This window comes from Rutilus rutilus (genome assembly GCF_951802725.1).
Source record: "Rutilus rutilus genome assembly, chromosome: 14".
Taxonomy (NCBI): domain Eukaryota; kingdom Metazoa; phylum Chordata; class Actinopteri; order Cypriniformes; family Leuciscidae; genus Rutilus; species Rutilus rutilus.
The window spans coordinates 11,411,382-11,434,588 of record NC_140219.1 but is presented as its reverse complement, the minus strand read 5'-3'; the positions used below and the strand labels follow the sequence as shown (position 1 = coordinate 11,434,588).

Here is a 23,207-nt window from a genome sequence, read left to right as displayed (position 1 = left end):
GGGTGCCGCCGGTATTCCCCTGTTGGTAGAATAAAGCCAGCGCGTGCTGTTACCGCCAGGGGATTGGAGCAATGACTTGTCAGTAAAGTCATCCACCCTCTGAGTATCTCAGACAGAGTTAGAAGTGTTTGAGACACAGAACAAGGCGGCGAGACACTGGGATAACTGATTTAACCAGACCGGGACAGAACGACACTCAAGTCCGAGGGAGATGGAGGAGGAGATGCTACCAGCAGACGAAGGTCTCTCTGCGCCCAAAATCTGCAGGCAGCAGCAACTGAGGAGCCCGTACAGCTCTCTCAAGACCTTTCAGAGCAAGCGCGCGGCGGGCAAGGCGAGATATGACAGACCCACAATGGTGGACATCCCGCAGCTCGGAGAGCATCCTCATCACCTCAGTCACCATCAGCAGCAGTATTCACAGCGGGTGCCGCTTCCTCAAGCCTGCCTCTCCATCAGCAGCAGTCAGCAGCACCGTCTCCCCTGCGAAGTCAGGCCCAGCAGCAGCAGAGTAGCGACATCCAGCGCGGCGGCATCAGCGGGGACCGCCGCGGCATCATTCGGCAGCCAGAGGAGGGTCGCCGGCCAGGAGTCGGGCAGATACCCGGGGGGTCGCGCCGAGCTCAGCCACCAGTCTCCAGACTGCACCTATGGAATAAGCTCAGGTAAGTGAACAAGTTTGCCTAAGAAACTTTTATCCATGAATTCATCACGAAGCTGCAACTTCGAACAACCGAATGGGAAAGGGACAGGGAAGTGTGTATTTTCCTTCAAATGGCAATTATTTTTAAACGCATCTCACACGAGTACATGGATATTTTGAGACCCACGCCCAAATTATGCGACTTATTCAAGCATTGTCGGCATGCTTAATTTCACATCAGTAAAAACAACACCCGACTGAAAACAGTGGTTTAACAATTTCATAATAACCCTGCACTAACATGTTCTGAATCTGTCATAGCCTACACTTTGAGATTACATTCTGAGTCTTCTGTATATTTAACAAAATCTTGTTTTATGTCTTGATATCACTAACACAAGTGGTTGACACCTGCTTGGGTAATTCCCGATCTCAAAAATAGAGCGTAAAGAGTATGAAGAGTTATTGAGTTTTACAATAAAATGTAAACACTGGTCTCATGATCATAGAGATGAGCTATAATAAACATGAAAGTCTCATCAAGTACTGTTAGATTTCTTTACATGCTGTGTTCAGATTCTCCCTGCATGCATTTGTGGAGAGTGTCTTGTTTTTCTCACCAACTTAATTGAGTTACCTAAACTTGTCAAGTTCAGTAATTGTTTTCATGTGATTGTTGTTACCAGAGATTGTTTTCATTCATCAGAGCCTCAGGCCTTCACAAATTGAGAAGTTGTCATTATCTTGCAGCAGGGTGCCTCAGAGTCTGTGCAAACATTCAGCTGATCTGTTTTTCTCCACACAAGTTATTAAATTACGTATGGAAAGGTTTAAGATCAACCGTGAACATTTCTTTTTGTCTTTTAATGTAGTGTTCAACATGCATTGTGAAATTCACCTTGACGTCAATAAAAGGGTTTCAGGCTGTTCACTGAATATTAAATGCACTTGTTGGAGACACAGTGTTTCCAATCCAGATCAGAGTTCATAGTATAAACAGTGCTCATTTCTAATTTTGGTTTATTGTTATGGAATATCCACTGCGAAAATAATACATGGGGGATTTTTTGGCCAATCAGACAATGCTAATGGTTTCGTCTTTCTAGCTCTGGGGAAAGGAGTCGTAGACACCCAAGGACACAGCTCTGAGATCAGAGCAATAATCCAAATTGCATTTAAAAGCTCCTCCAAAGGGATTGTGATTAAAACAAATGTGGCTCATAAATTTGGCTCTGCGGCACATGTTGTGTTTAATGAAATTTCATGAGCCTCACTCTGCATGGCATAACAGAGGAAGAAAAAGAGGGAGGGAGAGAGGGGTAGAGAAAGGAAAAAAAGGGATCGAGGGAGCGGGAAAGATAGAGGAGAATGATATCAAATCCATCTTGCTGGGGGTAAACAGAGATGCTGCGCATGTTAATAAATGGCCACATCTGCTTAAGCCTGATAGACACATCCAGGCGACGGCGGAGGCTGGAGCCCGTCAGTCACACGGCTGCCACAGCGACTGCATGAGCTAATAATTGTCTGCCCTGTGTCTTTGTGTGAGGGTGGCAAATTCATAATCATCCTCTTAAGATTCTGCATCTGGGCGCGGCCAGAAGGCTGTGGGGAGACAGAGTAATTGTATGCGGATGGTTGGTCAGCATTTTCCTTTTATTAATCTCTCTGCTGCTTCTCATCATATTTAGAGGATTTGGAAGAAATGAATAGTGTTTATTAGAACAGTGACACCATGTAAATGAGGTGTGTGTGTGTGTGCAGATTCACAGCGTCCTTATCTTTATCTCCTAAATCTGTAGGCATACGGAGCCTAGTTGCAGATTTAAAGATAAAAATGATGGAAAGTGCAAATTGAGGACAGGGACATAACAAAAAAGTCTAAATAGATCATAGATCATAAAGATATTGTGCAAAGAGGCTGTGGTGATGTTTGGCTAAATTGAAATATTAAATGGTTCAGTAAATTAATAGATTATTAGTTAACTCTTTGTTGTGGAAAAAAACAGAATAGTACCCCAAAAAAATTAGGAAGTAGCATTAAAAGGATATTATTATATTAATATTAGTTTATAAAGCAGAATATATGAACATTTTGCCTTAAAAAAAAACTGTGGTCAGCATCGTATAAAAGTTATGCTCTTCTTTTTTTCTTTAACGGATTTTATGCATGTTTTGAAATGCACTATAGTTTAATTTATGGTTAAACTATTTCTTTGAATGTGGAAAACGAAAAGAGATCTGTTGCTAACTTATGTGAAATTTCGATCACTCCTCAGAAAACCGGCTCATATTGGATGCTTTTGCCCAGCAGTGCAGTCGAGTGCTCAGCCTCCTCAACAGCAACGGACGGCTCCTTGAGCCCCAGCCTTCCCTGGCCCCTCCATCCTCTTCCATCTCCACTCTCATAAAACAGGAGGACAGCTGCCTGTCTCCCGGAGAGAGGCTCGCTTCTAAGCCCAGGTCGGAGGACTCATCTCTGGAGAACCCAGGTGAGGAGACCCGACGGGGCAACCACTGGAACCAGCAGCAGACTTCCGCTTTCCTCCGGATTTTCACAGAGTCGCTTCAGAACTACCTTCTATCCGGACCCCAGTCATCGGACAGTGAACGGGGTCGCCCAGTAGACGCTGAGCCGGTAGCATCAGGGTCCCCGAGGCAGAACATGGGTGGCTGGACTTCACCGGCGCCGTCAGAGTCCTACGGACACCCTTCATCCACACTGCCTGAGGAAGATGAGGAGGAGGAAAGTTGTTGTCCACGCTGTATGGAGCTGGAACAGGAAGTTCTTAGTCTACAGCAGGACAATGAGGAACTGAGACACAAACTGGACAACGTACCAGGTATTAAACTTTATTTGATGATTTAGTTTTATTTCAGTCCTGATATTAGACACGCAATCCACTACAAGATTTAATATTATTGTAAAAAATGTTCACTAAATTATTACTACTATCTTAAGCTACTTTTAAAGGTGCATAATGTAACACGCTAAATATTTATTGCATTTGCTGGAGACACAGTAGATACAAAAGAGAAGCTTTAAGGTTTCCCAGCTTTTCTTTTTTCTTTTTTTTTCGCCAAAATAAAGCTTTTTAGTTTAACGTTTGAAATAATAAATAATGTTCTGTAAAATACAAGTATTATTATTATTAAATCTTTTACTTTTAATTTTACATTACAATAGTATAATTGCAACAGTTAGCAACTACATTTCCTTAAATATTTAATGGAATAAAAATGTACATTTTAGTCATATTAAATGGCGGAACACACGGTTTCCTTTTTTGTCCTTAACTGTTTACATACCTGGCTTTAGCAATGGAAAAGTTTTCAGCTTTAGATGCCATTGTAAAAATACCCTTTTCACAATAAATTTGTCACCTATGATTCATTAATACTGAAAGTGTCCAAAAAGGGTTATCGAGACAATGATGTACTCTCATAATTGCAACTATGAAGGGGGAAAACCCAGCTTTTTCTAAGCCACGGATAGTATCAAAGTGAGTAGTATGCATTCATTCATTTCACAGCTGAACTATTAATTTCATTAGGTACAAAACTTTAATTAAAAAAAATGACACATTGCACCTTTAACAGTTCATTGTATTTGGCTTATGTGCAACAGCTCAGCTTGGTCGGTTTAAATGAAACTAAAAGTTCATCAGCCAACATTTTTTTGCTGGTTTTGCCTTCAACAGCTCCTTGCCAGAATGTTTTGGACTTTTTTAAGACTGTTCTTCAGCACTACAACCAATTTGTGCAGCCCCAGTCCGAAGAGCAGCTTACCGAGGTGAGCCTGACAGAAAATTAAAATAGTCTGTAAAAACCACAAGTTTATGAAAGACACTGTTACCATGGAACATGAACTGAAACTGTTATTCAAATTAACGTCTAATCTGGGGTTATGAAAATATCACTTTGACCAACTGTTACATAAAACTAAAAGCAACAGAATATTTTAGTATTCCAGTAAAGTTTCAGTTCTTTATATGGAATTTGCTTGTTTTTTAGGTACAATATTTAGTGCAGTGTCTGTTTAAATGTTGATGCATTAAAGCGCATTAAAGATTAAAGACAGCATTAAAGAATTTTCCCCCTCTGCAATCTATAATCTTATAATCTCTGTCTTTTCTAAATAGGGCAGTAAACAGCTTCTGGGGAACTATCCTCTCTTCATCACCAATAAGCAGTGGGACGAGGCAGTCAACTCCTCAAAAAAAGATGGCCGGCGGCTCCTGCGTTACCTTATCCGGTTTGTGTTCACCACAGATGAGCTGAAATACTCGTGCGGTCTGGGGAAGAGGAAACGTTCGGTACACACAGGGGATACGGGACCGGAGAGACGGCCTCTTAACCCCGTCAAGGTCACTTGTCTCAGAGGTAGTGAGCTAAAAGTATTTTTAGAGTGTGTTCACACTTGGCAGGTTTGGTTGGATTAAAAGGAACTCTGGTGCGATTGCTCTGTTCATCTGATGAAGTGTGAACGCTGTCATCTGAACATTGGTGTGCACCAAACAAGCTGAAACGTGGGTCTCGGTCGGCTTCGGTGGGGTTTGACTGAAATATGAACACAACACAGACCAAAACCATCTAAATGAACCAAAAACTGGATGTGATGTCACACGATGCGACCCTTAAAGCTCAAGCATACCTGTTTATTCCTGTCATAGTCACGATGTTGCCCATAGTTGGACGTTGGAACCACGTCTTCTTTCAGCAGATCCTCGTTTGTGTGTGTAATGGAGGAATTCCCGCTGCTGTTTTGACTCCTTTATACATTTATAAGATGTTCGTGAGTTCTCAGCTGGTACAAATACCATCATATGTGAGCGCATTTAGGCCAGATCACAGCCTTGTATTGGATGTTCTGTAACAAAATATACATCATGAAAGCAGGGTTTTTTGTTTTGTTTGTATCTTTAGGTTCAGTGTTTAAAATGACAGTGTGAATGCTGAGCGAACCAGGACTTAATGTATAATTCTTCTTTTTTTGGTCCGGACCAAAAAGAACCAAGTGTGAACACACGCTTACACTTTTTTTATTTTAGTATTTGGGAGGCATTTATTTCAATCAGATTATCAATGCGAAAATTCTTCAAACTTAAATTTAAAATCTCACATTGTTCTGTCTATCTCCCTCATCCATCTCTGTCCCATGGCGTTCCCTCTCTCAGAGTTTATCCGGATGCACTGTGCTTCTAATCCTGACTGGTGGATGCCCTCTGAGGAGCAGATAAACAAAGTCTTCAGTGATGCAGTGGGGCACGCGCGGCAGGGCCGGGCTGTGGGCACTTTCCTGGGCAACGGGGGCAGCGGGAGCAGCAGCAGTGGTAGTTTATACATGGAGAGCTATGACGGGCAGCTCTCTCAGGATGATCTCTATCTTAAGGGCACACAGAATGGCCTGGGGGACTGAAGAAGAGACATACATCCAACTTTTTCATGGATCAAGGTGAGGAGTGAGCCCTACTGTCAGTCCGGATCAGCTCACTCAGAGATTGCAGCACTTACATGATGTTAACGGGGGGTTTTGGATGAATATAATCCTTATTTCTTCCTGTCAATACATTCCAGGGAGTTCACACTTACCCAGTGAATTATGTGGGATTATTCCATGCTTTATTGTTGAAGTCTGTGTTAAATGGTTAGTAGTCACTCACTAGGCAGCGGAGTTGGTTGAATTCTTCAAAATATCAGGTTTGTTATTTGCTCCTTTTCCAAATTTGTTCCATTGAATGTGATTAAGAATATGATCCACTATAGCAACATGAATGTATCCGTTTCACTCCATTCTTGTGTCCGATCGGTCAGATGTTCATAAAGACGGCCTATAAATGAGGTTCTATTATGATGTTGTTATTCTGTCTGATAAGGTTGAATTTAAACTACTGCCCCCTATTTTATCATCGTATGATGTTGAATAATCTGTGATGTTTATAAAAAAAACTGTGATGTTGCAAAAATCAGTTTCTTAGAGGCTGCAGGATGAAATTACTCAATTTGTCCGCATCTATGACTGTGCAGATACAGTAATCTGTCATATTATTTGTTGTTTGGCTTCCTTATCTTTCCTCTGACTTTAAAGGTCCAACAAGGAGGTGATGCTGTTCGTAATTTGTTGCTGCTAGTTCGTCAAGCACCTCAAAGATCATGTTTGAAGGATCAACCCGACATCATTTATTTGACCACACTATAATATTCTGTGTGACTGCATAGAAACTACATGAAATGCCTTAAAAAGAGACACCATCTACCACTAAGAACTACAAATACTGCCAATTCAGACTGTTGATAATCTCTTGGTGTTCATGTTACATTAGTGGCCTCTGGCTGTTTGGGTTTTCAAACAAAAGAAAAATGGGTTTGAAAACAGACCATCTTTCTTTAATGCCTTAGACAAAGTTTCTGTCTGTGAACATGTTTATACATCCAGGTCATTGTGTAATGTCTGGTAGAATTCAGTCAAATGTCATTTAACTACATTTTGAATTCATTCTCCGTGACACTTCATCAGATATCAGATGGTTGGGAATCCCCCAGCATTTAAACCTGTTCACACATCAAAACTTGTGATCATTGAGGGAGTTTCTTATCTGAAGATCTGTGGTCTCGTTCCCCTGCTACTAATGGCTACTGAATCACCGTACAAGTTCACATCTTCATGTTCATGTTCATGTTTCATCTTTATGCCAGCGATTCACAAACATTAAACAGCTGATAAAGAGACGTGTCAGAGTGGTATAAAGTCTTCAAAATATGTTACTACCAAGTTGCTGTTGCCTTTGACTACCAGACATACAAAAGCTTCTGTTGTTGTGAAATGTAGCCTGTTGTGATTGTACAAATCCATGGTTATTGGAAATTGTTAGTCTTCTAGTCTATTCAAAGAACGTGTCAACACTGTGAACCCCACCAAAAGTGATGAGACTGTCCCCCCCCCCCCCCCCCCCCCTACTTATTAATGATATTTTCTTTTCAAACAGATGCATTTATGTAATGTGAACAAAAATGGGGAAAAAAACAATGAAACAAAAAACTGATTCAGACAATGCCATCTGTGTTGTTATTCAATAGTAGCTACTCTATTAATTCCAGACATTGAACAATAGATGGCAGTAGACAACAATAAAGCCATTGCAACGTTTCTTTGTGAAACCAATTCAAAGGCTGTCAAATTCACTCCAGTGTGAATAATTGCAGATGTCTGCGGGATGAGCATGCGTACAACTTATCAAATTATTCAGAAGATGTAGCGTATTATTCATGATTAAAAAAAAAATATATTGCAAAATTATAGGTTCAAAATGAAAGTGCCTATAAAACCAGCCAGCTGACAAAATAGACCAGCTAAGAGAAAGCAAACCATTTTATGCTGGTTTAAACTCTTGTTGTTTTGAACGTTTTGTTCAGCATCCATAAGTCCACATTAAACTAAGTCCAGTTATCTTTTCAACTATAGTATGTTGTGTAATGCAGGCATTTCCAGGCATTGCGTAATATGTGGCTGAAACGAGATTTCGTTCTGCCAGGGGAAAAAAATATATATATAATTTTCATCATGGGACAGTTTAGCGGAGATAGCATCAACCCCCACCCCTACACACTGACCCATCATCACTGTCCTGCACGAGTTATGGACTTGAAACGGTTTACTAACAGAGTGGCTACATTCGAAATCGCATACTTACACTATATAGTAGGCGAAAAACAGTATGTGACAAAAGAATGTCCGAATTCAAAGTACTCGGATGACCTACTTTACTACTTTCAGCGAGATTCTGAAGTGTGCATAAGATGGCACTATCTCATGAGGCCATGATGGGAGATGATTTGTGAATGGCAGTGAAGCAACGCAACTGACTCTGGTAGGTCACATGATAATGACAACATGGTGAATGTACATCCAGATTACATTCATACTACACACATTAATACTATAGAAAACATTTTTAGTGGTCGTGAAGTTAATTATTCAATATGTAGCCTACTTGAGAGAGTATGCGGTTTCGGACGCAGCCAGTCATTCAGATTCTTATTCATTCAGTGGTATTTTTTCATCATTATGCCAGGTAAAGACAATGCAAGTCATTGTATCATTCACCCATTCGATTTGCTCTAAGCACAGTTACCAGAAAATGTCATCATATCCTTTATTAAAATTTGTGTGCATCCAGAAAGTGTTCAAAAGCTGTTCAGATTTCATTAATATTCCCAGTTCATTCAATTCATTCATGAACTATGCCTCTATCCTTAAATCACCAATCTCATCAGACCTTGATAAAATCTCTGCAGAATGTTAGTGGCCATTCCCCCAACAGTGGCCGTTTTCAAACCGCTCTAACCCAAGTAGAGTATAGGTTTAGTGATGGGGTCCGAGATGAACCTTCATGATTTTAGCAAAGCCAGTAAAGCTGTTAAAAACGCCAATTGTATTAAAACGCCCACTGATTTGGAAATTGACGGATTTTTATCGACAGAGACACCTGAAACTACTCAAACCTTCGACTCGTTTAAGGAAGGGGCGTCCAGTCCAACCAACGAGATGCTCATTTGCAAGATCCATGAAAGTGAACGAGTTAATAAAAAATAAAATATTTGTTCAAATAACCGATTCGCTCACCGAAAGGATTCATTCAAAACTCTTGCACGAAAGATAAACGTTTCTCAGTTACGTTTTCTCACATTCTGGCGTGCTCTCTGATTCCAAGTCAAGGTAGAGCTCAAACTAGTCATCTCTGCAAGATTATTCTTTATGTTCTGATATGAACCATTCCATCACGGATTTGAGCTGCCTTTCTCTTTAATTCTGCTGGACACTTTATTGCGGAGCCCCCACAAAATGTTGGAGGGCGGGCCGCGCAGCAGCAGCGCAGTGAGTTGTCAAAATCTTGTGGCGGTGACGCCGAGGGTCCACAACGCCCACTAAAGTAAATTGGTGTGGTTTGTCTCGCGAGGGATTATATAGGCTATTTATTATCATCAGCGTTGCGATTGTGATCGTCTTTTTGAATCGAGGTGAATGATAATGCAGCGATTTCTCTTTCTGCAACTTCGGGCGGCGGACAGGCGCAAGGGCGCGGGCAGAGCATAGTTATCCAATGCGCAAGTGTCATTCTGTCGGATTAGCCCAAACAACTGCGTCTCCTACTGCACCGGGATGCCTCTTATCAGCCTGGACGACGATGATCAGAGATGGGTCCCGACGCATGTCAACGTGACCGTGCTTCGCGCGAGGGGTCTGCGGTCGAAGGGCAAGCAAGGCAGCCGCTATGTTTACACTATCATCCAGGTCGGCAAGGAGAAGTATACCACCGGCCTGGTGGAGAAGGCTGAGGAGCCGCAGTGGAACGAGGAGTGCTCGTTTGAGCTCCAGCCCGGGCTGCTGGAGGCGGGAGGGACGAGCGCGTACCCACCCGGGAGCAGCAACCTGGTGCTCACCGTGATGCATAGAGTGTTGATCGGGCTGGACGTGTTTCTCGGACAAACTGTTGTTCCTCTCGACAAAGTTTTCCAGGAAGGAATGTGTCCTAGAAATGAGTGAGTAGAGCTAATAATAGGATAAATTAATGGGCCTCTTGGTCGAGGGCCTCTTAAGACTTTTGCACTGTGTCAGTACCATGGTACAGTGGCATCAGTTACCATAGTACTGCATGATTACCATATTCACGTGCCAAGGTATTTACACGATATTCCAATGTACATGGTTTGCTCGTCTTAGCTGTTTTGAGTTGGTCTCTCCCAGTGCACAAAAGTATCCAAAAATTTTCTACATTTTAAACATTCCACATTTTTTTGATATACTAAAATAACTACACTTAAAACTGAAATAAAAATTAATAAAAACTAAATAGACACATAAAAAAAAAGAAATAACCATTTTTAAAATAATAAACAAAATTAAAATGGAAGTGGGAAACATAAAGATGAATTCAAAATATTGATAAAAACAATAATAGTATCTCAATGATACTATAATTACACCAATTATTGGGTACATGTTAAAATAAACATGACATTTTAGTGTTGTTTTACTGCTTCACCATCATTCCCACATGACAGCATGAAAGAGTATTTGTGTAGCCTTAAGTTCTGTCTTTATGGTTTATTATAGCCTTACGAATTCATGTAATTGAATGTACTTTTAAAGCATAGGAGCTTTCCTTGTTTTTCAGTTGATATAGTCCTGGGATATTTGACACAGTCATGCCAAAACCGTGAGCCTGTGATTTTGGATGGAAGAATTTCTGTGCACCCATTTCCCAGTTGGACAGACATTCGCATTTGCAACATAATAAAAAAGCAGGAAGATTCTTTGGCCTGCCACCAAAACCTAACCTAAATTACTGATGTCACATGCAATATTAAACACATGCATGGTGGTCAAAGCCACACCAGCAATCTATGGGAAGTGCAAAACCAACACTGTTTTGAATTCCAGAGAAATGGGATATGTTTTTACAGACACAACAACAGCAGCATACTTGGAGGGGCATGCTGCGTCTAGTCCTCATCAGTGCTGGCACAGAGTCATGCCTGCACACAGGGTAGTACCAGTGTGTGTCAGAATGGTCACAGAGTCCGACTGAAGCTCAACAAACGCGCATTTCACTGCAGTCCAACAGACGTAACCTTTCTGGAATCTTGGTCTTTTTTCAATGTTCATTTTATTTGAACATATCTCTTGTTTAAAAGCTTCCACATCAAATGCAGATGAAGTTTAACTACATGTCTAGCAGTGCCGTCATTAGGAGTAAATCATTTGTCATGGGAGAGGAGGAAGAGATGAGGTAGGTGGGGGCCTCTTGGCTAAAACCTCTATAAACAAGTGAGGGAGGAAGTCACTGAGCCATGCTGAGCAACAATAACATTGTTATTTTCATATTCGATACGCCTTCCTTTATCCTCACGTCCACCATTCAACTCTCAAATTCACACGATGTGCAACTAACTAACAAAACTGATTTAATTAAAAGTAAGTACCAAATTGTAATAAGAATTTTAGTAGCCTATATTTGTTTCTTATCAGTATAAGCATGTTACTGGTTTTAATAGTTCCAGATCTGCAAAGGCGTTGGATTTTAGCCTGTGCAAAACATGCTGCAACAATTCTTGGCTGTTGTCCTTGCAGCCATTTACAACAGTGGATCTCATCTTCGGGGACCACAGGATGACTTGAAAGTATTTTAATATAGGATAACAATCTAACTATAATTTAAATCAGGTTCTCAACTCTAGTTTGACCAAGAATCTTGATTAAACTCACCTGCCTGCAACTTTCTTAAAGCCTTCCTCCTGCAACCACCTTGAACTCTGCTAAGGTCAGGTGACTGGATTTGTCTAGTTCACTATTTATCTTGACGAACTTTCATTTTCTAGTTACTGTTTGCACTGCCATGTAGGCCTCTCAGCATTTCAGGTCATATGGAAATGTCCATCTCTGCACACACTATTCTGAATCTGAATCATCGCATGTCATTGTAGGCGTGAGGCTGTTCTGCACATCTGGATTTAATTGAGAGACTCGGAGTTGCACCTCTTTCTCCCTCTCTTTCTCTCTCTTCTGCCGTCTCCTGGTTTGAGGCGTTTGTCTTGGCTCTCTGCACGTGTGCGCACATGAGGTGCTCTGTGGTGTACCGGAAATGGAGGAAATAGTTTCACCACTGGTTCTCTGTGAGACAATGGGACGGCACTATCCTAATGCAGTAACATTCGTTCAAGAGGCCCCCGCTTGTGTTTGCACTCCTGTATAGGTCATAGCAGTTTGCTTCAGTGTGGTGCAGGAAATTGTAAGCCGATGTTATAAAAGATGAGGCCATCAGTGAGAGCATCGTTTTAAGTGTAAAAGTTCAGCCCCAAATTGTTGTTTTTTACCTCTAAAAGCAATAGACAAAAAACACTATTCAAACGTTTGGGGTCAGTAAGATTTTTTAAATGTTTTTTAACATTATGCTCACCATAGTTATTAAAGTATCTCAAGCAAATTGTACTAAAATAGTGTTTTAAAATAGTGTAATTTAATGTAAACATTACATTTAAGTGTGCATTAGATCTTTTAGATGATTTTCTTTTTTTCTTCTATGCTTAAGGTGGTTCAAGCTGCACTCCAAGGCTGGTCGAAAGGAGAAGGAGCGGGGAGAGCTGCAGGTCACCATCCAGTTCACCCGCAACAACATGACCGCTAGTATGTACGACTTGACCGTAAAGGACAAGCCTCGTTCTGCATTTGGGAAACTGAAGGACCGCGTCACAGGGAAAAAGCGAGGAGATTTGGAGTCCTCCTCTGCCATTTTACCCGGCCGCTACGCCGCCATATCAGGGTCTGTAGGTCCTCCGTTTGCAGGAGATGGTGGACCCGATGATCCAGGCGAGGAAGAGGTGCTCGATGAACACCGGAGCAAGGTGAAAGACTTCTTCTTTAAAGGGAAACTACGCAAGAATTCAGACACACGGTCCTGTTCGTCATTGGCTTCGGACAGTAGCATGGCATCGTCCGCTGGGGATCCATTCGCCCCAGTAGAGCTGTCCAGAACACCTGTCTACAGCAGCAGAGTGATGGAGCCCTTCCGTATGGACACTGAAGCAGGGATAAAAGGTCAGTCAGCTATTTGACAGCAACATTTGACAGCATTTACTTTCAAATTGTGTGGACAAAGCTTCTTTGTGTTTCTTTTGTGTTTCACAGATGAAATAAATTTGGAACGACATGGAGGTGAGTAAATTAAGACAGAATTTTCCTTTTGGGGTGAACTATCCCTTTGAGACATCTTTCAAACACTCCTCAAATGTCTGGTCGACACCTACCGATCTAAATTCTGTGATTTGTGTCTTTAAAGTGATGACCCACAAGCGTGCACACAGCGATGAAGCCAGTAAGATCACGGGTGTTCCTCATCTTATCCCTGCCGTGGAAAACCTAAAAGGTCAGAGCATGGCGCTCTCCAAATCAACCCTCTGCATCAACGGTACCCATATCTACTCATCCGAGCCTGCCAGCCCCAAGAGTCCAAGCACCATCCCGGCCAAGCTCTCCCTGCTGGAGAAATGCGCACCCCTTTCTCGCTCTCTCCAGAACCTGACCCGACGTGGCGAGGACTCGCAGAAGAGCGATGGGAGACGCTGGTCCATTGAAAAGACTAAGAAGGAGGACGGGGAGATGGATGGAGCTCAGAGTCAGACCCAAGGGGCCGCCACTCCAGAGGGGAAGCCAGTGCAGGCCGCTGGACCCGTGGAAGTGGTGGATAAAGGGAAAAAGCTGAGGAAAACTCTGTTTTCTAGCGGGAGGAGTGACTCTCTCCCAGCCAAGCCGGAGCAGAGCCAGGTTTCTGCTCCTCTTGAGGGCAGACGCAGAGGATGGTTTGGCTCCGGTGACTCGCAGAACAAGCCAAGGTGAGTGAAAGCACGGCTACTAGGTTTTATGTTACAGTACAAAAGATGTCTGACTTTGCACATGTATCAATATCATCAATAGCCGCTCACCATGATCTGTATTTGACTGTCAGGCGTTCTTCAAAAGGGATACTTTGTTTTTAAGAGAATGGCTTTGAATGTCAGCCTGCATTTTGGTCCTCAGAGAGTATTCTTAGAAAAAAGAGCTGTTTGAATTTGCTGATGCAACAGTTACTGCAGCAGCTTTTTCCATTTCATTCCTTTATATTGCTCTCGGTTTGCAGAACATAGGTCAAGACATTATTCAAAGAAGGGCTTGTTAATGTGTGTGTTTTCATCCAAAAAAATTGTCAAGTTCCACAAATTTGTTGAAGCATTCAAAATCATCAGCTATTTTCTTTCTTTTTTTTAAAGAAGTGTCCAATTATATTAAATTTATTTTATTTCACCTTTCAGTAATTTCATCTTTTTGTTCAGCAGCATGTTTTTTTTCAACACATCAAATCATTTTCTTATAGTTCACACCTGTTTTATGTTGATTAGTTAGAGTTAGGGGTGGGGTGTTATGACACATTATATATCACAATAGGAGTCATTTTAATATATAGTTATTTTTGCTGGAAGAAAGGTTGTTACGAAAATATTAAACTAATACACAAAACTTGTCTAACTAATATAAGTCAAAAGTTCTCAAGATTGCTGAAGACAAGTAAACAGCCAGTAATAAAATAAGAAAAACTAACAAATAACTACAGTAGAACAAAGCTACACATGATATAAACAGTGCTTGTTTAGGTTCAGGTAGGTCTTTCTAATAGAAGTAAGAAAAAGTCATCAAATGTGATATAAAACACTGCATAGTCTTCACAGTATAAATTAAATGTGTACTGATTCTTATCAAATCAAAAAATTATTCAGTCAAGAGCAGTGAGCAAATTATTTTTTATAATTTTTTTTGTTATTTGATTAACATTAAGGACACATACAGCAGCAAGTGTATTACAGTAGGCTGTAAGAGCTTTAAAGGGATACTCCACTTTTTTCGGAAATATGCTCATTTTACAACTCCCCCAGAGTTAAACAGTTGAGTTTTACCGTTTTAGAATCCATTCAGCCGAACTCCGGGTCTGACGGTACCACTTTTAGCATAGCTTAGCATAGATCATTGATTCTGACGAGTCCAGTAGCATTTCTTTCAAAATGACCAAAGAGTTTCAATATTTTTCCTATTTAAAACTTGACTCTTCTGTAGTTAAACCGTGTACTAAGATCGACGGAAAATGAAAAGTTGCGATTTTCTAAGCCTATATGGCTAGGAACTACTCTCATTCCGGCGTAATAATCAAGGAACTGTGCGGCCGTACCATGGGTGCAGCAGGCGTAGTGATATGACGCAGCGCCTGAAAATAGGTCTAATAGGTTAGACAAACTTAGTCCCGGTCACGTTGGAAGAAGTTACCGAGCTGGGGACTATTTTTAGGCGCTGCGTCATATCACTACGCCTGCTGCACCCATGTTACGGCCGCACAGTTCCTTGATTATTACGCCGGAATGAGAGTAGTTCCTAGCCATATAGGCTTAGAAAATCGCAACTTTTCATTTTCCGTCGATCTTAGTACACGGTTTAACTACAGAAGAGTCAAGTTTTAAATAGGAAAAATATTGAAACTCTTTGGTCATTTTGAAAGAAATGCTACTGGACTCGTCAGAATCAATGATCTATGCTAAGCTATGCTAAAAGTGGTACCGTCAGACCCGGAGTTCGGCTGAATGGATTCTAAAACGGTAAAACTCATCTGTTTAACTCTGGGGGAGTTGTAAAATGAGCATATTTCCGAAAAAAGTGGAGTATCCCTTTAAGACCTATACACATCTGATTTTCTCCCAACTGTTATGTTCGCTTAAGACACAACCGACTGTGTTTACCAAAATACTCATCAAAGACAGTCATTCATTTTGACATAACTTTAAGCACAATAAACCACGAAAAAGTTCTGAATTTGTTTCTTGTGCTGTGTGACAGATGGCTTTATGTGTGCGCACCTCTGATGTGTGTACAGAAAACCGTCTGTCAAAACGCAAATACCGAATTGAATTAGATAAATGGTTTAAAATCACTATGATGCAATGTCAAATGAGCGATAGGGATGATAATCCAAAATGTGTAATTGTCAAATTTCTACCGGTTTATCGTGTCTACTGATTAAATCAGCCACCCCTAATTAAAGATTTTAGGATGAAAGAAAACACCTTTTCCCACCCCTATTGCTCTTTTTCAATTGTTCCAGCTAAACCAGCAACAGTATTTATGTAGGAACACAGTTTGCAAGCTGGTCAAAACATGCCAGACACTTCCGGAACAAAACATGAACGAATTTGAATCCAAAGACAGTTTTTCTTCTATTAACAGGTGTCTCTGTAATAGAGAAGAACTGTCTCTCTCCCCTCACCCATAGTTAGATGATATGGCCCATTACACACTATGACTAAGAGGACTACTTGTGCCTTCCCTCCACAGGCTGGGAGTCTCTCCTAAGGTAGAGAGCAGCTCAGACACCCCCTGTCAGATCCCTTGCTCCCCCAGTCAGCCCCCATGCTCTCTTCCCCTCAGTTGCACTACTGGCTTGGTGTCTCCCCCTAGTGGCAATCACACCAACCCATTCACCCACTCATCCCCAACACCCCCTTCCATCTCTCCCTCCAACCCTTTCCTCACACGACTACAGCAAAACCCTTTTTTTGAGGATCTTATAGCCGAGGAAGCACTGACGTCTCCAACTGCTGGTTACTGTTCTCTAAATTCCAGTTTTTATCACTATCCAGTCGGATCCAGTCCCCTCCGTAATGGAGTGTCGAACAAAATGTCCGCAATAAAGCGGGAAAGACCCAGGAGTATGTCCAGGCAGAGGTCTCTTCCGACCATTATGCTTGAGAACCCAGAAGCAAACGCAAATATTAATCCGAACCACTCTCTGTCTGAGAGGGCTGGGGAATGGGATGATTTTGAAGCATTTGCCTCAAGCCGTCTCAAATCACCAAGTGGAACTCCAACTAGGCCTCCATCAGCACCGTTTCTTTCACAGGAACCAAATACAAACCAGATGGTGTTTGTAAATGATAAAGCAATTGGTTTAAGAGTTGATGAAGTTGATATGGGTATTTCAAAGCCATGGGATCTGCCTCCTCTACCACCACGTAAACCCATGAGAACCCAAGTGATCACCATGGACAGCTGGTTGGATAGAGCTCAGGAGCTGGCTGTGCAGAAAGAGGCTTGCTTTCTCTCCCAGACTGACTTTGCCTCCCTTCAGCGTGTGAGAGACGGAGACTTGAAGAGGAGCTCTCAAATTGTATGTTCAGATAAAGAGTTGCATCACATTTCTTCAGTAGGGTATAACAAGATGGAAGCGGAGTTGAACAGTGATATCAAACTGAACCAATTCATGGTTGGGGACGCAACAGGGCAAGATTTCCCTACAAACAACGCTTGTGGCTCTCCAAATGGTTTCGGTGAAGATGCACTTGGAAGCTCTGAATGCGAGAACACGGTACCTGAAACACTTTGTTTTCCGTCTGATTGGGAAACCACAGTGACTGAGTCACTTTGCAGTTCACCTCAGACCCAACCCAAACACGATTCAGGATTGTCCTGTGAAGTAAAGGTCTCCAATGAGCAACAACTACAGACTAAAACCAATGGCATTGGTTTGTTGACCCTCTCCCCAAGAGATTCGAACAACAATACAGATATTACTTCTGAGTTTGCTTTCATTGATTCTGAAAGTTCACAGTCGGACTTGCAACCACCTTTTGAAATTAATAAAGAAGGTGAAGCATCCAAAGTTTCTTCACATTTGCACTCTGGCAACGGTTCCTCACTTCCCAGGTGCTCACCAGGCTTACCTGAGGATATATCGTGCAGAATGGCGTCAGAGTTGAAGATGTTTTCACCAAGGAACACTCATAATGATAGCACATCACATTTGTCTGACTCACAAAACCACAACCATTGCTCATCACCTTTTGAGAGATCTTGTGAAGGACTGGGAGGACAAAAAGTCGACTCTTGTGAACACCAAAACACTGCTTCAAAGTTTAACTGTGACTCTCAAGACGTGGCTGATGTTCTCCTCAGAAACGACTTCACTGTGATCACTCAAGCATTCTCAAGCAATGACAACACCGTGACAACTCAAATCCAACCAGAGACGGTGGAACATAGTTGCATCTTGCTCACTACGCATGATGAGGAGCCTAATGTTAATTTAACAGAAGGTAACCTAAACTCTGAAGTCTGCTTCTCAAAGAACAATGAGGTCAAGGGATCTTGTTCGACGTTGGATGAACAAATCAGCTTTGAGGACTTTCATGCTAGAGTAGCTCCAAGAAATTCCAGAAGCCCCTATACAACAGAAGTCAGATCAGCCCGCATCAGACCACGCTCAACCACGAGCTCACCCAAAACTGTCTCCTGTGCCGACTCGCTCCCAGGCTCTAATAATCCTGCATCAGACCTCATTTTGCATGATCTTTCCTCTTCATCCACCCCATTAGCTGGTACTAATTCCTGTCTCCGCCTTGACCCTTCCCTTCCGGCAAAGCCCCCAAACGAGATGCTCAGCATGGGTCCCACATGCTTCTCCACAGCCCAGTCCCACGTTGATGCACCGCTCTCCCTCTCACCTGAGGAGACACAGCCAGCAAACGTCCTCCTGCCCCATGAGGAGAGCAGGTGAGATCTCACTGCCTTTAAAAGCGCACTCACCTCTGCTCTCACCTGAGAAATGAATTCATTCTCTCTCACAGTTGCACTAGGACAGGCTCATAAATGCTCTCACATATGTTGGCCTAGAACAAACTTTGTTTTTTGCGCTCACAGCTTGCTATGATTTGGACTTTGACAAATGTGCACCATCTCTTATGTTTCCACCTGGTTTGCTCATGCTGTGTTACCTTTAGTTATTTCATTTTTCATCTTTGCTTTTCTGTTGCTTTATTCAGTCTTCTTTCTGTTTTGGTGGACACACCGCAGTTTCCTTGTAGAGGTAACTAAACTTACCATAAAAATAGTCTAAAGTTAGATGACAGAGTTGTATTGAATGCAAGAAGTGTTTGAGAGGTTTGATGATGTGAGATGTAGACACTAGTATCATTGTTTTTTACTTTGTTAGTACCCAGAGACAAAAATTTTGAGATATGATGACAAAAATGAGATATCTTTAACATCTGAAGTGCTTCTTGACAGTGTTGATATTAAATTGCTTGAGACTCCAAACTTTTCTTATACTTCTAAAAATCTTCTACTAAAATCTACTTCTACTAAAATCCAGTAATATCACGTCTCCTTTTAGAAATTACCTCAACAAAGTCTTAGTGCTCAGATTTGCCAGGATGTCTTCAAAGGACTTTTAGGAGATATTTTATGTTTCAGTTTTTTTTTTTTTTTTTTTTTGAAGTTTTAGTGATTTTTGTTAGTGCTTTATATTTCTAAATAGCTTTAATTTATTTAAATTTTGGCTTTAGTCATTTTAGTACTTTCTAATTTCTAATTTTAAGTTTTATAAGTTAAAGTCTTTCATCTTATATTTTGATTTATTCCAGCTTTATTAAAATTTACGAAAAGGAATTTTAACAGTTTTATTAATAAAAAAAAAAAGTTTTATTAACTCTCCAAACAAGTTGATGCTTAAATGAAATAAAACTGAGAGCATTAAGTCTTTCTTAACTATGACAGAGCAACTGAGTGATGAAATTGTTAAAGATTTGCCATTGCAAACATGATTCTACAACAATCAGCTCCTGTCTTTTTTTTTTTTTTTTTTTTTTAAGATAGTACAATATCTATATACAGTACCACTCAGCCAACACCAGACAAATTGGCACATGATTCTGGAACATATGTCATTGGACAAGTTTTTGTCTAAAGTATATGTTACTTTTAACCATTGCTTCTTCAACTATTCGCTATTGCTTGTGCTATACTCACCAACTCACCAGGAAGTTAATAAGCAAAAAACATGAGATTTAGAAAAGTAGTTGAAAGTATAAGATGCCAACAGAGTACCGGTTAAACCATGCTGAAGTCCCAAGGTCTACATAAATACTTAATTTATCTCCTTTTTGCACCGCTGTACAGCCCTCACCCAGTGAAGCCCTTGACAAACACGACTGTCCAGGGAGAGAAGAAACCCGAAAGCCGCTCGGTTCTGGAAAAACTCAAGTCCACCATTAACCCCGGAAGATCTGCACCAGCAACCACTGCTGAGGATGAGCAAAACCAGGTACTGAAAGTTTAATGAAGTAAAGGTAACTGAGGTGCATTTTAACCTAACAAGTTTTATCTAATAACCTATTATTAGATGCCTTAATAGTACCTTTTGAGTTTTCATCTAATAACACCCAAAATGTCCCTTCTACTCAACAGATATCACTAGCCGCGTTTCCACTGTCGGGCCAGGGCTGGGCCAGGGCTTTAAACGGGCCGAGCCGGGCTAATAGCCTCGGGCCAATAGCACCGGGCATGCGTTTCCACTGTCGGGCCAGAAGCTCCACAGCGCTTCACTAAAACACGCCCGTAACACGCCTCTCTGGGACAACGTCACACTAACCCATCATTTCACCAACAAAAGGAAGTTTTTATCAGAAAACTAATCAGAAATCACTGGAAACAGCGTTGAAAACAAACACGATAAAAGCGGCCGTTTGCTAGCTTTTTTTGTTTGATTGTTTGTTTGTTTAGCAGCTAGGCTACTTGAATATTTAAAACCCAAGCATCGATGTTTTACCACAGGTTTACAATAAAAAGTGATACATTGATCATAATGAATTAATTTATGTAAAAATTGCACATTAGTCACTCAGAAATAAATTACCGTTAGGTCTATTTCACAAAAGAAAGAGGACACACTTACTTTTTCAGTCGCGTCTGTTTCTTTATCTGGTAACGTTAACTTAGTTACAGGACATATTTACATCACATTTAGAAAAAATGATAATTTCTACAAATATATGCCATACGACCTGAGGAGCTTTAGCACTCTCTCGACTCCCATACAGATATTTTCAGTCAGAGAAACAGAGGAAGCTCCCGAAAAAAAAAAGTTACTTTATTTTTTGATAGTCCGGTTTAAAGAGACGAGACGTAAGTTAGGCTATGACAGATAAAATAAAAACATGACTGTGATAGCCTTTAAGATTGGTCTGATTTCTTCAAGCGTTCGCTATGTTTTTTTTTTTTACTATGCGTATCTTCAAGCGTTTACTATGTTTACTATGGTAACGGCTAGCGCATAGTCTTTTGCATCACAAACAGAAGGCATTCAAACATGAACGCGATTTAAATTATTTTATTTTTAAGTCTTAAATTCTGACAGAATCATCCGGCGCTGCCGTCTCCCAACGGTAAACTCCTCCTCTGTTGGTAACCACTCCTCTAGCCCGAGCTGGCCCGCTTTGGCCCAAGGTATTCGACGGGCCAGAAATCCTGGCCGTTGGCCCCGAGTAAGCCCCGATCAAGCCCCGGAAGTGACAGTGGAAACGCGACTGGCCCTGGCACGCACTAGCACGGCCCGGCCCTGGCCCGACAGTGGAAACGCGGCTACTGATAAAAAAAGCACATTGATCTGAGAGGTTGTCTAGGGTCTCAGTAAAATGTATATGGACTTGTGCTAAGTGCACTGTGAAGATAATGAAAGAACGCACAAGTGATCGAAAACCAGCTGAAACACTTAATGAAGTAGTTTTAGTTCATTATGCTCTACATAACATTACTGTCTTTCTCTCGTAAACATGACTGTGTTTCTGTGTCCTGTGCAGCTGGCTCTGATTGAGGCCCGGGCTCAGTATCAGAACATGACCAACATGGAGCTGATTTCTCTGCTGCTTCAGCAGGAAATGGACGTCAAGAAGCAGCGAGCTGAAACTGAGGTGCAGGAGGCGTTATTGGAGAAGCGTGAGGCCGAACTGAAGAAGATGAAGGTTCAGGTCAGAGACCTGGAGGATTACATTGACAAACTGCTGGTGCGCATTATGGAACAGACGCCCACGTTGCTGCAGGTACGCGCAAGACCAAAATGACTACGGTGACCCGCTCTGTCCTGAATACACTATTGATCTAAAGCCATTTGTGATGCTCCATTAAATTTCAAAACTGCCAAATTCACGTAGACACGATAAAGCTTTGCATGCTTTTTACTGGACTTCCAAATCCACAGTCATTGGCGTTTAGCATACTATAGTCATTATATGAGCACAAGGCAGTGGTTTAAAGAAAGGAAAAAAAAAAGGATCTGCAATATTAATTGATTCTTCCTAAATATGCCTTCCTGTTCATGAATATGCTAATTTTCATAATAAGCAATAAGAAGATCTGGGATCTTGACGCATTAGTATACCAAAATGTTATACATATTAAACATTATACATATTAAACATAAGAAAATGTCTCACGAAAGTTACGAAAATCACAAAACAATCTAAAAAAAACCCACTGACTATAATATCTGACTTCTTTAAATATCACTTTAACACCCATAATTGGAAGTAAAATAGAATAATAAAATTATACTAAAAAAACTGAAACTTCTTATCTATCTTTCAATCCTCCAAACGTGTCCAAATCTCAAGAAAATATTGTTTATTTGACTGCACATTGTATTGAAACGAATGTTACACTGTTCAGTATGAATCAAGAGATTTAAAAACATTAGTAATATTTAATACATATGTAGCCTAATACACCTTGTGTCAAAGTTGATGTAAAATATTGCTTTCAAAAATATTCTGTACATGTAAATAAATATTACTTCTTGATAGCTTTAAAAGCACCTTAATGCGCATTATGCAGAAATCGTTGTTTGAGCCAGTCAGCTTTGCCTCATTGAAACTGCTGATATCAGTGCATGCTCACTTCCATCAAGCACAAAAGCAGAGATTGTTTCTGCAAACATGTAAGCTATGCAATAAAACAAACTGCTAAGCTGTAGCTTAAGTTGATATATGCTACACAAAATATATTCATAAAGCCTTAGCACTGCTGAATACTTTGATCATTGCTAAAGTAGCAAATTTAGTGATATGCAAATGCCTAAGCTTTCTAAACCACGAAAGCAATGTTTATTTTTAAGTAAAAAAAAAGATCTGTTGTTTATGTTGTATTGCATTGTAACTTCATTGT

The 23,207-nt window shown here is 41.0% G+C and overlaps 2 protein-coding genes across 5 annotated transcripts; both read left to right on the top strand.

The window, feature by feature from the left end:
* Window positions 1–59: 59 nt before the first annotated feature.
* bend4 (BEN domain containing 4) lies at window positions 60–7,370 on the top strand. Of its 2 annotated transcripts, XM_084430413.1 has the most exons (6): window positions 71–665; window positions 2,923–3,486; window positions 4,345–4,436; window positions 4,786–5,026; window positions 5,821–6,098; window positions 6,732–6,826. In XM_084430413.1, exons 1-5 carry the CDS (start codon window positions 212–214, stop codon window positions 6,060–6,062), a joined length of 1,593 nt encoding a protein of 530 aa, XP_084286539.1. In that variant the 5' UTR covers window positions 71–211; the 3' UTR covers window positions 6,063–6,098; window positions 6,732–6,826. The 2 variants fall into 2 exon arrangements, with proteins under 2 accessions (XP_084286538.1, XP_084286539.1); XM_084430412.1 differs by having other exon boundaries at window positions 60–665; window positions 5,821–7,370.
* A 2,123-nt stretch (window positions 7,371–9,493) lies between these two features.
* On the top strand, window positions 9,494–22,449 carry rab11fip5b (RAB11 family interacting protein 5b (class I)). Of its 3 annotated transcripts, none has more exons than XM_084430789.1 (7): window positions 9,494–10,183; window positions 12,733–13,238; window positions 13,329–13,355; window positions 13,480–14,032; window positions 16,551–18,764; window positions 20,169–20,313; window positions 21,848–22,449. In XM_084430789.1, exons 1-7 carry the CDS (start codon window positions 9,804–9,806, stop codon window positions 22,106–22,108), a joined length of 4,086 nt encoding a protein of 1,361 aa, XP_084286915.1. In that variant the 5' UTR covers window positions 9,494–9,803; the 3' UTR covers window positions 22,109–22,449. The 3 variants fall into 3 exon arrangements, with proteins under 3 accessions (XP_084286915.1, XP_084286917.1, XP_084286916.1); XM_084430790.1 differs by lacking the exon at window positions 9,494–10,183 and adding an exon at window positions 11,509–11,618; XM_084430791.1 differs by lacking the exon at window positions 16,551–18,764 and having other exon boundaries at window positions 9,653–10,183.
* Window positions 22,450–23,207: the final 758 nt, after the last annotated feature.

Excerpts from the sequence above, each read along its gene's own strand:
- bend4 (XM_084430412.1), top strand. The coding sequence starts at position 212 with ATGGAGGAGGAGATGCTACCAGCAGACGAAGGTCTCTCTGCGCCCAAA. Across the intron at positions 3,487-4,344 it reads CAAACTGGACAACGTACCAG|CTCCTTGCCAGAATGTTTTG; the intron begins GTATTAAACTTT and ends TGCCTTCAACAG. Across the intron at positions 4,437-4,785 it reads CCGAAGAGCAGCTTACCGAG|GGCAGTAAACAGCTTCTGGG; the intron begins GTGAGCCTGACA and ends TTTTCTAAATAG.
- rab11fip5b (XM_084430789.1), top strand. The coding sequence starts at position 9,804 with ATGCCTCTTATCAGCCTGGACGACGATGATCAGAGATGGGTCCCGACG. Across the intron at positions 18,765-20,168 it reads CTGCCCCATGAGGAGAGCAG|CCCTCACCCAGTGAAGCCCT; the intron begins GTGAGATCTCAC and ends ACCGCTGTACAG. Across the intron at positions 20,314-21,847 it reads CTGAGGATGAGCAAAACCAG|CTGGCTCTGATTGAGGCCCG; the intron begins GTACTGAAAGTT and ends TGTCCTGTGCAG.